The sequence below is a fragment of the Aedes albopictus genome, chromosome 3, assembly GCF_035046485.1.
Source record: "Aedes albopictus strain Foshan chromosome 3, AalbF5, whole genome shotgun sequence".
NCBI classification, from domain to species: domain Eukaryota; kingdom Metazoa; phylum Arthropoda; class Insecta; order Diptera; family Culicidae; genus Aedes; species Aedes albopictus.
In genome coordinates this window covers 157,377,163-157,392,107 of record NC_085138.1, presented here as the reverse complement: position 1 = coordinate 157,392,107, position 14,945 = coordinate 157,377,163, and the positions used below count along the sequence as shown (strand labels likewise).

At 44.3% G+C, this 14,945-nt stretch overlaps 2 protein-coding genes across 2 annotated transcripts; both read left to right on the top strand.

The window, feature by feature from the left end:
* The first annotated feature begins 3,824 nt into the window (after positions 1–3,824).
* Positions 3,825–7,803, top strand: LOC134283957 (uncharacterized). The gene is made up of 4 exons (XM_062857556.1): positions 3,825–4,523; positions 4,657–4,926; positions 5,167–5,476; positions 5,555–7,803. The coding sequence occupies exons 1-4, from the start codon at positions 3,825–3,827 to the stop codon at positions 7,801–7,803; spliced, it is 3,528 nt and encodes a 1,175-aa protein (XP_062713540.1).
* A 33-nt stretch (positions 7,804–7,836) lies between these two features.
* Positions 7,837–9,075, top strand: LOC134290416 (uncharacterized). Its single transcript, XM_062857555.1, has one exon. The coding sequence runs from the start codon at positions 7,837–7,839 to the stop codon at positions 9,073–9,075; it is 1,239 nt and encodes a 412-aa protein (XP_062713539.1).
* Positions 9,076–14,945: the final 5,870 nt, after the last annotated feature.

Sequence of the window (14,945 nt, the reverse complement as noted above, 5' to 3'; positions counted from 1 at the left end):
TTTCTAAGTATTTGAAAAAGTTGACAACCAAACTACTTGGGCAATTGAAATTCCTTATTTTGTCATGAAATTCAAAGCAGTACCTAGTTTCATAGTTTCAGTTCACGTTTTGCTCACTGCGCACGAAATCGCCTATTTATTTTTTGCTTTCCTGCTGTGTTGGATTTCCCATTTGTTTGCTTTCCTCAGGACTAAATAAGTTTGTAAATTTCAACTGTAATTGACCATTGTGCATACCAGCAGAAAAGATAATAAAAAGCTACGATGCTGACACTTTAAGCCCTCCCTTTCCTGTAAGTAGTGTTTTGTTTTAAAGGCCCTCTTTCGTTTGTTTGGTTATTTTACGCTGGAAAATTTTATTGCGTTGGTAAGGGCTGAAAAAAAAAGCATCAGTGTTATATTTTTGCGCTAGGCAAAATTGCATAAAAAAATAAGAAAATAAAACTACACAAAGGTAACACACGTAGCACGTAAGATTTCTAGAGGGGCGAAGCAGATAAAAAGATAAAAGTATATAAAAAATGTAGCTGTAGAGAGAAAACTACCTGCAGATTTAAGTGTAAAACTGTAACCAGAACTTGTCAGAATAAAATGCTCGGCGCTTGGCTTCTCGTTGGAACACAGAATGGCCACGGTCGGGATCATTTTTGAAACCACGATAAAACTTTTGCTAGAGACTTATTTGAAGCAGAAAGAAAATTTCCATGATGTTGGTAATCATTCCTGCATTCTTTTAGAACAACGCGTTTACATAGATATGTCCCGGTCCACAATCTTACTTGCTCGCTGCTGCTGCTTCTCTCCAACATCAGGAACGTTTCATACTCGCCAAATCACGCTGGTTAATCTACCTTGTCCACTGTGTTCCGCGTTGTCCTGTACCATTCAGATTTCTTGCGAACACAATCTTTGCAGGGTTCTTGTCCTTCCTTTACTTCCTTTAAACGCTTTAGTAATAAACTTAACTAATTCGCTACAGAGCACCTCAAACAAAAATAAGATGAAATGCCATATGGATCCAAGAAAGCGCGCCCAACTGTCCACAAACCGTTCACCTAAACAAAAGTTTCTGGACAACAAAACCCCCCCAGGGAGGGAGGAACTACAGTGATATATCATATATGGCCAAAAGCGTCGGGACAATCCTATCAAAAGACTTTCCACCGTCCAATCCACTGCAGTTCCGCTAGGCTTTCTTCCAGAAGCACTCCTGCTTAGAGTAGTTCAACAGCGAAACGAGTCAATAAAACCCAAATTTAACAACCATATCTACAAATCCGGTTACATGATTCAGTTGTAATCTGTAAGTAGTATGCTTAGATTAACCTTTATATTAGCCTTAGAAAGCCGTTCTAAAACTAAATAGAGATTCTTTTTGCAATCTTCGAAGTCTACTCCGGCTATGAGCACATCATCTTGAAAACATACTACCAGGCATGAGAATGAGACTTTTTTCTGTTTACCGTTCAACGATACTGGCAGTAAAATAAAAACAAAACAACGGCAGCACCAATACTATCAGACGCCGCGCCGACGGCAGTCAAGCAGACGCTTGATGGTTTTCGCTTCCCCACGAAAATATTTATGAGCAGTCATGCTGAGGCGGGTGATCGCGAAAAATGTCAAATATTTTCAAATGCTAATAACTCACTTGTTTTAATAAATAATTTAAATCTATTTGCACAAATAGCTAGAGCACACTCCTAGCTTTGTGATGCATGTAAAGAAGTTTGTCTAGAAGCGGTTTGAAACGCAGAAAAATGCGAAAATGGGAGAGACAGAAATTTTTGTCGTCGTTGTGCTCGAGTACTGGCGCTCTCGCGCTTGAAAACCGTTTCGAGGAAGAAGGCTGCAGGAAAAAAAATGTTATGACATTTATTTTTCGAACAGTTTGAGTTTGGCTGGGCTTGTGATGTTCGTGTGGAAAAATGTCAAATGTACAGTCGGTAACAGTTTTTTCCAGTACATTTCTCATCCCTGCATACTACCAAAGGCAAACCATCCAAAATTTGGTCCATTACCTTTTGAAAGATGGATGCGCTGGACGACGCTCCTTGAGGTAACCGATTGTACTGATAAAGACCTTTAAGTGTATTGATCACCATGAATTTCTTTGATCGTTTGGATAATTGCAGCTGAGTGTAAGCTCCCGCAAGATCTAAAGAACAAAAAATCTTAGCGCCTGCCAAAGATGCAAAAAGGTCTTGAGCATTTGGCAAAGGGTAAGTGTTTGCAATGATAAGTTTATTAATAGAGACCTTACAATCAATCACAAGACGAATATCCTGATTCTTTTTTACCACAACGACTACTGGCGAGGCCCACTCACTCGCCTCAACGGGTGTAATTACTCCGTCTTTCTCAAGAGCATCAAGGTGATCAATAACTTTTTGTCTTAGTCTCAAAGGAACTTGATATGCTTTTTTAAAAATCGGTCTGTCTTCCTTTAAGATCAAATCTCCTTCAAACCCAATGATCGGATCCAAAAAGGTTTTCTTAAAAATGTGACCAAACTTGTTTTTCAAAACGTCCAAAGTATTTTCTAATTTATTTTCGGAAATTTGATTAACCCGTGTCCGCGCACGGAGCGTACATAATGTGTCAATATGTGTTTGTGTTTAATGTCATCCTAAATAATCCTCACCCGTAACATTTACATCCCAAAATCCCAACCAACTAATCCCGAGTCGACCGCGGGTTATTTCGGTCCCCCCCTTACTAACACCTGTGTCTGTGTCTAATATGTGAACGTGCACTACCCACCCGAACGGCAATGCTTCTGTTGCTTGGCTGGCGGCCGACGAGCGGCTGCACATGAGAACGACGACGGCCACTACATGCGAGCGGTGGCGGCGGCCAGAATCATCATGCGAGCGAAGCGAGGCGAAGACGCGAAGAACACGCTGCGACATGTTCGCATCGCAGCATCGAGCAGAGCACCGACCAATGCGAGCGAGGCTTGCGCTGATTGGTGGACGGTGTATTTTGGGAATGCTGGGGTAGGGTATATAAGTGATGGAATTCGCTCGAAGAGTTATCAGTCTTTGTCAAGCAGTGAAGGAATAAACATCGTTAAAGTGAAACCCTTAAGACTTTTCCTTGGACAGCCGAAACAAACCAGCCTTTTACAAGGCTAACCACTTGAGAGTTATTCGAAGTCGTCGAGCTATCGTCTGCAGCCTTGTTCCTGCGGCCCTCTTCAGTGGGAAGAGCCGGCCAACCTCCGTCCAGTGTCCGTGACCGGACATTTTGGTCCAGTCGACCCGGATCCACGAGCGATCCGTTTTGGTGTTGCACCCGCAACGTACGCGTGTCGTCAATCTGACGATTGAGGCACCACCCCGCATACAGTCCGCTACCCAGTCGCCAATCTGACGATTGCGACGAACCCGTTCCGCTGAGACGATAGCCGGCGCAGTTATTCGGAAATTATTTTCCTGTGGCTGTCCAAGTGTTTTTGAAGTGAGTACACCGTGTACTGTTTAACGAAGTAAATCGCGCGCGAGTGAAAGTTTGTAAGTCCGACTTTTCAAAGCGAAAGTGAGTCGCGCGTGAGTGGTCGAGGTGTTGGCGTGAACGCCGACAGTGAGAGTGTGTTTCGCTGACGTGTCCGAACACGTTCAATTCCTGCGTGGTGCGAGAGGCGCATCACAGTTCTGGTTCGAGTGAACCACCAGTGACGTAACCGATCTTTCAAACCCGAAAGTAAACCGCGCGCGAGTGGTACAGTGACAAGTCCGATATTTTCAAACCCGTGTTAATCGCGCGCGAGTGTGGTGATGACGTTGGATCGAACACCAACGAAAAGTGAACAAAAAGTCACAATGACGGACATCACAGCGCTAGTGCATCAACGTGGACAGGCCAAGGCGCAGGTCACGAAGATTCGGAAGGCGTTGGAAGGTATGGCAGGAGCTGGGTCCACTGCTCCGAGTACGGCGATGCTGGCTGTGTATTCGAAGAAGCTGGACCGCTTCTACAGTGAGTACCGTGAGTATCACAACCAGATTGTTGCGGTCATTCCCGATGACCACCTGAACGAGCAAATCGAAGCGTACGATTTGTTCGAGACGCAGCACACTGAAACGTGTGTGCTGCTGGAGACGATTGTGCAATCCATCAGCGATGTGGCACAACCTAGAGCACAAGCGAATACGCAGCAGCAGCCAGACCCTCCTCGTATAATTGTGCAGCAACAGCCGTTGAAGGCACCGATTCCCCCCTTCGACGGGAAGCCGGAAAACTGGCCACGCTTCAAGGCCATGTTTTTGGATGTCATGCGCACATCAGCCGACTCAGACGCAATCAAGCTCTATCATTTGGACAGAGCTCTGGTCGGCACAGCTGCTGGGATAATCGATTCTCGCACGTTGAGCCAGAACGATTACAAGCACGCGTGGAAGATACTGGAGGACAGATACGAGGACAAGCGGGTCATAGTAGACGTCCACATCAACGGCCTGCTGGCACTTCCAAAGGTGCATCGAGAGAACGCCAAGGAACTCAGAGCGCTTATTGACGAGGTCACTTAACACGTCGATGGGCTGGCTCTGATGAATGAAGAGATGACCGGATTTTCGGAGCACTTCGTGGTCAACCTTCTGGCCGCGGCGCTGGACAAGGAGACGAGGCTTCAGTGGGACCATTCCCCACAAGGAGCTACCGGAGTATGAAGACACCATCGAGTTTCTGAAGAAACGATGCGCTGTGCTGGAACGTGTGGAAGCATCGTTGGCCAAGCAAGCTTCTACATCGAAGACATCGGTTGCTGCGAAGAATCCGGGACACCAACCGAAGAACGCAACATCGAAGACGTATGCTGTTACGACCAAGGACCGGACGTGTGAGCTGTGTGGGACCGGAAACCATCCGGTCTACAAGTGCGAAGCCTTCAGGGAGATGACCGTCGCTCATCGCCAGGCCAAGGTAAGAAGTATCAGAGCATGTTATAATTGCCTAAGGGTGGGTCATTTGAGTAGTGCGTGTTCTTCACCGTATTCGTGTTCTAAGTGTAAAGCAAAACACCATACTCTTCTCCATCTCGATAAGAATGATGTTCAGTCCACCTCGAAATCGGTTACGCAGTCCACCCCTCAGTCAGATCCGTCCACCTCGAAATCTGTTGTGCCAAGTGTAAAATCTAAATCTGTTTCTGGTGAATCTCAGTCCGCTCCAACGGTTTCGTGTTCGATGAAGCAGATGCCTCGTGTTTGTAACAGTTTGCTCATGACAGCGAGGGTTCAAGTGAAAGATGTGAATGGGAATCTGAAGTCTTGTCGTGCCCTTTTGGATTGTGGTTCTCAGGCACATCTTGTGTCGAAACGTTTTGTGGAATCGTTGAGTCTGCCGTGTTTTTCCACCAAGGTTGATGTTGTAGGTGCCAATGGTCAGCAGTCCTCCATCTCGGAAATGGTTAATCTTGAATTGCGTTCGTGTTATTCTGACTTCCGCGGTCAGTTGCAGTGCCTGGTTGCAGGTAAGGTTGCCGGTTCGATGCCGTCAGTACCGATCGATATCAAACGATGGAATCTCCCTCGCGGTCTGTCTCTCGCAGATCCAGAGTTCTACAAGCCAGGTGACGTTGATTTGCTTATTGGAGTTCAATTGTTTTTTGCGCTTCTGATGCCGGGACAGTTTAAGATAGCTGAGAATCTTCCTGTTCTTCAAGAGACTCGTTTGGGATGGGTCGTTGCCGGTTCCATTGACGATGTTGGTTCTCCACGCGTTGAGCAGCATTGCTACACGACTAGTCTTCAAAATCTTTCTGAAACGATGGAAAAGTTTTGGTCAGTTGAATCAGTGGATTCATGTGAACTTCTCACCGGAGAAGAGCAGTTGTGCGAAGAGATTTTCTGTTCCACCACTCGTCGCGATCAGAGTGGTCGCTATATCGTTCAGTTGCCCCTGAAAGAGTCGGTTTTCCAGATGGAAAGCAACCGATCTATCGCCCTACGTCGTTTCTTTATGATGGAACAGCGGTTCCAGAAAGACCCTGAATTGAAAAAGCTTTATGTTGAGTTCATTAACGAATACAAGACCCTCAACCACTGTGAACCAATCGATGAATCACAGGATCCTCCTAATCTTGTGAAGTACTACCTTCCTCACCATGCGGTGTTGAAACCGAGCAGCTCTTCAACGAAGTTGAGAGTTGTGTTTGATGCTTCGTCGAAGGCAAAGGGGCCTTCTTTGAATGACTGTTTGATGATTGGTCCAGTGGTTCAAAACGATCTCTTTTCCATAATCCTACGTTTTCGCAAACATCGTTATGTGTTCTCCGCCGACATCAGTAAGATGTACCGCCAAATTCAAGTAGACCGTATCCACACACCATTGCTTCGAATTTTCTGGAGAGAAAATCCTACCGATCCGTTGCAGGTTCTTGAATTAACGACGGTTACCTACGGCACATCTGCTGCGCCATTCTTGGCCACAAGATCGCTTCAACAGCTTGCTTTCGATGAAAGTACTCGCTATCCGTTTGCCGCTCAGATTGTTCTTGAGGATTTTTATGTTGATGATGCCCTGACCGGTGCTGAAACAGTTGAAGAGGCTATTCAACGTCGTGTAGAGCTTACAGAAATCCTCAGCTGTGGAGGATTTCCGATCCACAAATGGTGTTCTAATGAACCAGCCATTCTAGAGACCGTTCCAGAGAAGGATAGGGAACAGTTTCTGTCGTTCGAAGATTCAGACATCAATCAGGCTATCAAAACGCTAGGCCTGCTTTGGGATCCAGCAGAGGATGTTTATCGCTTTCGTTTGGATCTCCCTAGTCTCGGTGACTGTTCACCGACTAAACGAAACGTCCTGTCGCAAATTGCGAAAATCTTTGACCCTCTGGGTCTAATTTCGCCTGTTGTTGTTTTCGCGAAGATCATTATGCAGCAAATTTGGATGAGCAAGCTGAAGTGGGATGATGTTTTGGATGGTAAGTTGCTGCAAGCATGGATTGTGTTTCGGGACACTTTGAATCACATACACGAGATCAAGATCCCACGGTTTTTCGGTGCAGTTAATCCTGTTCGTTATGAGATTCATGGATTTGCGGATGCGTCCAGTGTAGCGTATGGAGCGTGTCTGTACATTCGCGTGATCACTCAGGATGGAGTGAAGGTGTCGCTTGTTTGCAGCAAGTCGAAGGTTGTTCCAATCAAAGGATTGACAATCCCTCGGTCTGAGCTTTGCGCTGCCTTGTTGCTCGTTCGATTGTTTTTGAAGGTGTATCCGGCTGTAAAAATGGAGTTTGAATCTGTGCATTTCTGGTCGGACAGTCAAATTGTATTAGCGTGGTTGCGGAAACCTCTACCGCAACTCAATCTGTTCGTTCGCAATCGAGTATCAGAGATCGTCGAAGGTTCGTCTGGTGCCGATTGGAATTACGTCAAATCTGCCGAAAACCCGGCTGACGTTGTTAGTCGTGGTCAACCTCCTCAGTTGCTTGTGTCGAATGAACTCTGGTGGCATGGGCCACAGTTCTTGCGTAGTCGTACCTACCGAGTTGATGAACCCGTGCTTATTTCCGATGATGAACTTCCGGAATGGAGTCCAGTTACCAATACCTCTGCGGTGTCTGTGCCGGAGCCTCTCCCAGTGATGACGGCCTTCGGTTCTTTTCGAAAATTACAGCGTGTGATAGCGTATGTGCGAAGGTTTGTAAGGAATGCGAGATCCGCTAAATCGCAGCGAATCACGTCGCGATATCTAACCGTACAGGAAATGCGTGAGTCGATGAATGTGATTGTGAAATACATCCAGAGAAGCGAGTTTGCAGATGAGATCGGTCGTCTTGAATTGAAATAACCGTTGCGTCGTCTGGGTAACTTGGGTGTAATGATGAGAAACGATATCTTGAGAGTTGGTGGTAGGTTGAGGAATGCCAGTCTGCCTTTCGGTGCGAAACACCAGATGTTGCTCCCGGACAAGAACCCAATCGTTGAATCGCTGTTGAGAACGCTGCACAGAGAGCTGTTGCACATTGGTCCGTCCGGTCTAATCGCTTACGTACGTCAGAAGTTCTGGTTGTTGAATGCTAGATCTGTGGCGCGAAAGATCATTCGTAGTTGTGTTGCCTGTTTCCGTTGTAGTCCGCAGTTGTTGCAACCGTCGATGGGCGATTTGCCAGAAGCGCGTGTTGTTCCTGCTCCACCGTTTTCCAAGTCCGGTGTTGATTTCGCCGGTCCAGTCTTTATTCGTCAAGGGGGAAGAAAGTCCACTCTCGTTAAGGCTTACATTTGTTTGTTCGTTTGTATGGCCACAAAGGCGATCCATCTAGAATTGGTTTCGGATCTGTCCGCCGCAGCGTTTGTGGCTGCGCTGCACCGCTTTGTTGCTCGCCGTGGCCTGGTCGAAGAGTTGTTCTCGGACAATGGGTCCAATTTCGTCGGCGCTAAGTCCGAACTGCATAGTTTGTACGAGTTGTTCAAAAGCGATCAACTGCAGGGTAAACTAAACGAGTTTTGCCAGGCCCGTGAGATTAGATGGACGTTTATCCCTCCCCGTGCTCCGAATTTCGGTGGTCTGTGGGAGGCGGGTGTGAAAAGCACCAAAACCCACCTTAAAAAGGTCCTCCGTGATGCTTCTCTGACGTTCGAGGAGTATTACACCGTTTTAACGCAGATTGAGGCCATCCTCAATTCGAGGCCTCTGTTTTCCTCCTCTGCAGACCCCAACGAGCCTGAGGCGATTACTCCGGGCCACTTTCTAATCGGTCGCGAATTGACGGCCATTCCAGAGCCAAATCTGGAGGATACGAAACTCAATCGATTGTCTCGTTGGCAGCTCGTTCAACGGATTCGTGATCATTTTTGGAGACGTTGGTCTCGGGAGTACTTGAACACTCTACAAACTAGGCAGAAATGGACGAAGGGTTGCAAGAATGTTACTCCAGATACGGTAGTGTTGTTGAAGGAAGACAACATTCCTCCGCAGTTGTGGAAGTTAGGTCGTATTGTAAACGTCTACCCAGGTTCCGATTCGGTTGTTCGTGTCGCAGATGTCCAAACGGTTAACGGCGTTTTCCGTCGTCCTATCTCGAAACTCGCCCCTTTGCCCATTGAACAAAATCCCCAATAGATGTATTTTCGCCCGGGGGAGAATGTCCGCGCACGGAGCGTACATAATGTGTCAATATGTGTTTGTGTTTAATGTCATCCTAAATAATCCTCACCCGTAACATTTACATCCCAAAATCCCAACCAACTAATCCCGAGTCGACCGCGGGTTATTTCGGTCCCCCCCTTACTAACACCTGTGTCTGTGTCTAATATGTGAACGTGCACTACCCACCCGAACGGCAATGCTTCTGTTGCTTGGCTGGCGGCCGACGAGCGGCTGCACATGAGAACGACGACGGCCACTACATGCGAGCGGTGGCGGCGGCCAGAATCATCATGCGAGCGAAGCGAGGCGAAGACGCGAAGAACACGCTGCGACATGTTCGCATCGCAGCATCGAGCAGAGCACCGACCAATGCGAGCGAGGCTTGCGCTGATTGGTGGACGGTGTATTTTGGGAATGCTGGGGTAGGGTATATAAGTGATGGAATTCGCTCGAAGAGTTATCAGTCTTTGTCAAGCAGTGAAGGAATAAACATCGTTAAAGTGAAACCCTTAAGACTTTTCCTTGGACAGCCGAAACAAACCAGCCTTTTACAAGGCTAACCACTTGAGAGTTATTCGAAGTCGTCGAGCTATCGTCTGCAGCCTTGTTCCTGCGGCCCTCTTCAGTGGGAAGAGCCGGCCAACCTCCGTCCAGTGTCCGTGACCGGACAACCCGTGCGCATGAAAAAGAATCTCGCCATGCTGGAAAGAACATGTCCAACCATTTTCGCCCAAAAAGCGGGACTATTCTACGCGAGCGCTTGGCGTTTCTCAGAACAACCAGTTCTAATTGCTGTCCAAAAATACCGTTCAGTTCAACTGAGACCTTGATAAATCCAAAGACCTCCAAATTCGCTCCATCTACCTCTACCAATTTGTTATCATACCTGTGCAGAGGAAAATTTCTAAAATAATCTTGAAAATCACGCTCATCGATCACGCTGACTGCAGAGCCACAATCAACCTCCATACAAATTTGCACCTGCTCCACTATTGGTTTTACAAAGCAAGGCTCGTTTATTCGTTTAATCGATGAGATTTTCAAGCACTGTGCCTCAGACTCATTGAAATTTTTCCCGTCTGTCTGATTCAACAACAACATTGTTTGTCCAATGTAAATAATAAAACCGTGGTCAAAACTACTTAAAAAAATAAAATAAAAAGGGAACGTACCTCACAAAAGTGTTGAATAGTTTTACCAAAACCTGTCTCGGACCGGGTGCATAAACTCCAAAATTCCTTCTCAATCCACGATAAGGTAGCTCGCAGCACCAATAACAGCAGCAGCAGCACCAACAACAACACAATGGACACCAGCTTCTCTAAAATCTCCAAAGGAGGCAAAAACTAGCCCCTCCCGATAATTAATTACTATTTCACTTCGTTAAAACAAGACGTATCTTTTCTTCTTAAAATTCAATTTTCTCTGCCTGCGCAAAAATGCAAGAAAACGCCCCTGCAACTGCCAAGCAAAACCGAAAAACACCTTTGATTGAAAAAAATAATTCCGTCGTGTTGACAAAACACTGCCAACCGAAAGGAACGAGATGGTCGATTACACAAGTTTACAAAATAAAACGAAAGTCGTAAACTTCTGTCAACGACCAAAATTTTTGAAGCACAATTTAGTGCTGATTTCGAAACCGACCTTAAAAAAATTTAAAGTAGAACAGTTTTTGAGATTTAGCTCAATATCGAGTTTTGCAACTTTTCAAAATATGTAATTTACTAAAATTCAAATATATTGCGTTTTGTTCAACCAATTTTAAATCTTTTTCCATAAATTAAAAGCTGAATACAATACCATTCGATCATCTGAATACAGGTTTTGCGTCAGATTGATGAAATTCAAGATATTGGCGAGTTTTAGGGACGATCTTCTTAAATTTTAGCAAAATTCCCTAATTTTTTTGAAGAAATGTATTTTTTTCAATAAGAAAAAACCAACTTAAAAATTCTTTCTCGACGTTTATTTGACATATCATATGTAGGCGAGTTACAGTAAAAAATTCAGCTCAATCGGAGCATTGATTACGGAGAATGAGGTGTGTGAAGTGAGCGACGTTGCTTAAAAATAGAACAAAAATCGATTTCAAACCATCAACCTTGTATGGAAAGTCGAAAAATTTTCCGCTCTACTGTAATTTTTTTCCTTCGCGTTTTCGAACTCAGGGCATGATTCTACACCAAAAATGATCATTAGCTTACCGAGTTCAAAAATGCTGTAAACTAGTGTTACCGACGTACCACAACAGCAGCCGAGCTGATATTAACAAAAAGCCTATCGCCGCAAGCACAGAACGCAGCTCGCTGTTATACTATTTGCCTGCCACTGCACGGTAAAATGTGTAATCCACAACACCACACAAAAACTGGCAAAAATTTGGCTGATATTGCACGCTTTCCACTTCACTTCGAATAGGCACTTTCAACTTTTACACTGATTCACCCTCGTACGCCACTTTTAGTTATAGGGAATATTCTTCTAGCGGTAAATAAATAATAACAACTTTGTTTTTGTTGGGAATATGCAATACTGTTTCCTCTCAGTGTAGCATTCGGCGAGATCGAAGGCGAGATCAACCCTGCGAAAACTTTCCACAGCAGAGCCGAGCGAGCGCGCCACGCGCGCATCAATGAATAGCATTTCATTCAGTCCCCAGTGTTAAACCCGTTCAGACGTGCATTAAAAGTATTTTCTAGTTTCATTCACACGAAGTGTTTCATTCCAAGTCCGGTTCCCTTTCTTCGGTTATTTCGTTTCCGTTGTGCTTTGTCCACCTCTGCCCAACAGTTTTCACTTGTCATGTACCGAGTATAAACACAACCCAGCTGGTTTATTGTCTCTCTTTTATAGTCGCAGTATGACACTCATTTGTACATATCGAGTTCATCGTATTCACTCATAAGCGAATGGGTTCGGACTGATTGGTCGAATCCAACAATACCTTCCCTCTCTTTTCCCTTCGGACTTCGGCCAAAGTTCTCATCGAAGATGATTACCCGTTCTTCCCTTATGGTGCAACCAGAGGTAAACGCGTTACACAACGCGACGCGAGTATTTCATACGATTTGATAGCTCCTTATTATTGCTTGTTTTTTCTTTGCGTGCAAATTTTCGCGTCGCGTTATGTGACGCGTCCACTCTGTCCGGCACATTAACACTCCAAATACCGTGATAGAAAAAAGTGGGAACTAAAAGTTTCAACAGCTCGTTCTCAGCCGTCTGTGATCCGATTTAAAAAAAAAATCAGGGATCTTCTACCCAACTCTTCTACTTTTATGTTTTGCAAAACAATATTTTTTAGGGATGCTCATTTTTCCCCGTAAGTAAGGAACGTTTTTCTAATAAATCATATTTTTTTATTTGCATGCCAAGTTTCAGTGGTGGCTACGAAAAATGACTAGAAATCGATATCTATATATATAAAAATGCAGTGGCATACGTGGGACCGCGCATAACTTGCGAGCGGATGGTCCGATTTTGATCGTCTAAGTTTTGTTCTGTTAGTTATACCGCATTTAGTTCACCACTGGACTGCGAACTGCGACTTCATAAGTGCGAAAACGTAAATAAAAGTGCGCGATTGCATCAAATCAGGTTGATGTCTTCGGCGCACTATTTCATCAATCTATGGTGAACAAGTGCTCTGAAGACACCGAGTTGATTTGATGCTATCGCGCACTTTTATTAGCGTTTTCGCACTCGTAAAAACTAGTGCGATAGTCCAGTGGTGAACTAAATGCGCTATATCACCCAAGGAAGGTTTATGAGGCAAAAACATGGAATAATTGAGCGTTTTTGAAAATCGATCTTCCATACATTTTGTGACCGAAGATTTGGGCTTGGATAGAAACTTGAAACGTTAAAAAACGCAGTAGGCAAAACAGTTCTCTACATGCATCCTAGAGGGTTTCTGTCTTCGGCAAAGTTTTCGGGACCGATTGGTACTACACTTTCACGTCTCTGGTTTTGGTCTAGATCTGCTGTAAATGATCTAGACAAGTTTTTTTTTTCGATATGACTCTCTGGAATTCTCGATATCCATCCTAGAACCAACCAATCGAAAAAGTTCACTGGATTGGTTGGCACAAAAAACTTCACGCTTTCGATTTTGATCTAGATCTGCTATAATTGAAGAAAATAAGTTATTTTTCTATATGATTTTCTAGAATTCATATGCAAAGGGTTGCAATCTTGCACAAATTCAGCACTGATTTGGTTGCTACCAATGTACGAAAAACGCAATCCAGCCGCAGAATTCCCACTATAATCAAACAACCATTTATTTTACCAAACATTTTAAATACTTCAGATCCATACGCGCCAACTTGTGACGTAGTTGGGGGGGCGAAGCTCTCCAAAATTGGCCAAAATTCAACTTTTTTGAGTTCAATACACTAGTTTTCACGTAAATAAGCCTAAAGGTGAACTGCGTCGAAATTTTCCGAATTTGATTGATTTTGAGAGGCCTCGCCCCCCCAACTACGTCACAAGTTGGCGCGTATGGATCTGAAGTATTTAAAATGTTTGGTAAAATAAATGGTTGTTTGATTATAGTGGGAATTCTGCGGCTGGATTGCGTTTTTCGTACATTGGTCCTTCAATGGCGGACATGCTTGTAATGCATCACCGATGCACTTCAAGGGCTGATGACAATAACGATGATAAAAGTAGTCAATTCAAGATTTTTTTCAATGAATGGCTGTGTATGTGTAGACTAGGCTAGCCTAAACTAGAATATTCACTGTTTTGAATTGGCATCCCTTTTAGATGAACACATGGCACTACACTCTTACTTCTTGGATTATGGTATTGTTCTGATGGCACTGATCTAGAAGGGTTTCATAATTTGAAATATCTCTTCAATGCTCTTGTAGGTTCATAGTTTTGGGCGAAGTTCCTAGGATTGACTGGTAACATGTGTGAATCTTTTGATCTAGATTAGCTCTAATTCAATTTTATCTTTCTGATTGTATCTCTAGTGTTCTAGTGTCCACTAGGGCTCCGGATATGCTTTCTGAAAGATTTCTTTGGCCTAGATCAGCTGTGGCTGATCTAGATATTTACATATCTTTTGTAATGACTCCCTAGTACAGCAACCTCCAAGTTATCATCCATTTATTATGCAACGCCAAAATACATTTTTTTTGAAATTCATGACAAAAAAACATTTTTATCTTCTCTTGACTAAGGAGATTCTGCAAAAATAAATTTAAAATGAAAACTTTTACATTAAATTTATTATTGTGATTGTGTTTACTACTGATATCATTTTCGATTAGCCACGGACTAGGCCACGGATGACTGTGAACATGATATATACGTATATGAGCATGAGCATGAGCATGAGCATAGCATAGATGACCGCACACTTCGTAGTTGCTACTCCGTGATTGACCAGAGCAATCGAAATTGCACAAGGAACCAATGAATAGGGCTTGGGACTAGCTTACTATTCTCAATGTACACAGTTCGAGAGCTCTCAACTTTAATAAGGTCAATAACGGCGCCGGCCACGTCCTTACGGTCATCGAGGATGGAAGGGAATGTTAGTAAGACAAACGTTATTATAAAGACCGCGACTCGCTGCATCTCCACGTTTGTCTCAGAAAGGAATTTTTTGTTAGTAGGGTAAGGTACATTGTCAGTCCGGGAGTCACCTATGGTTGGTGATATGATTTGACAATGGATCAATAGCATAGCATAGCATGAATACTTGCACAAATCTTGGATGGAGTTGCAAAGTTGAATATATCTATTGACATTGCTGATGTCGCTACTATCTACAATGTCATAGACCCACTCAGCTCCACACACCTGGCCAAGTCCTTGCAAGCATT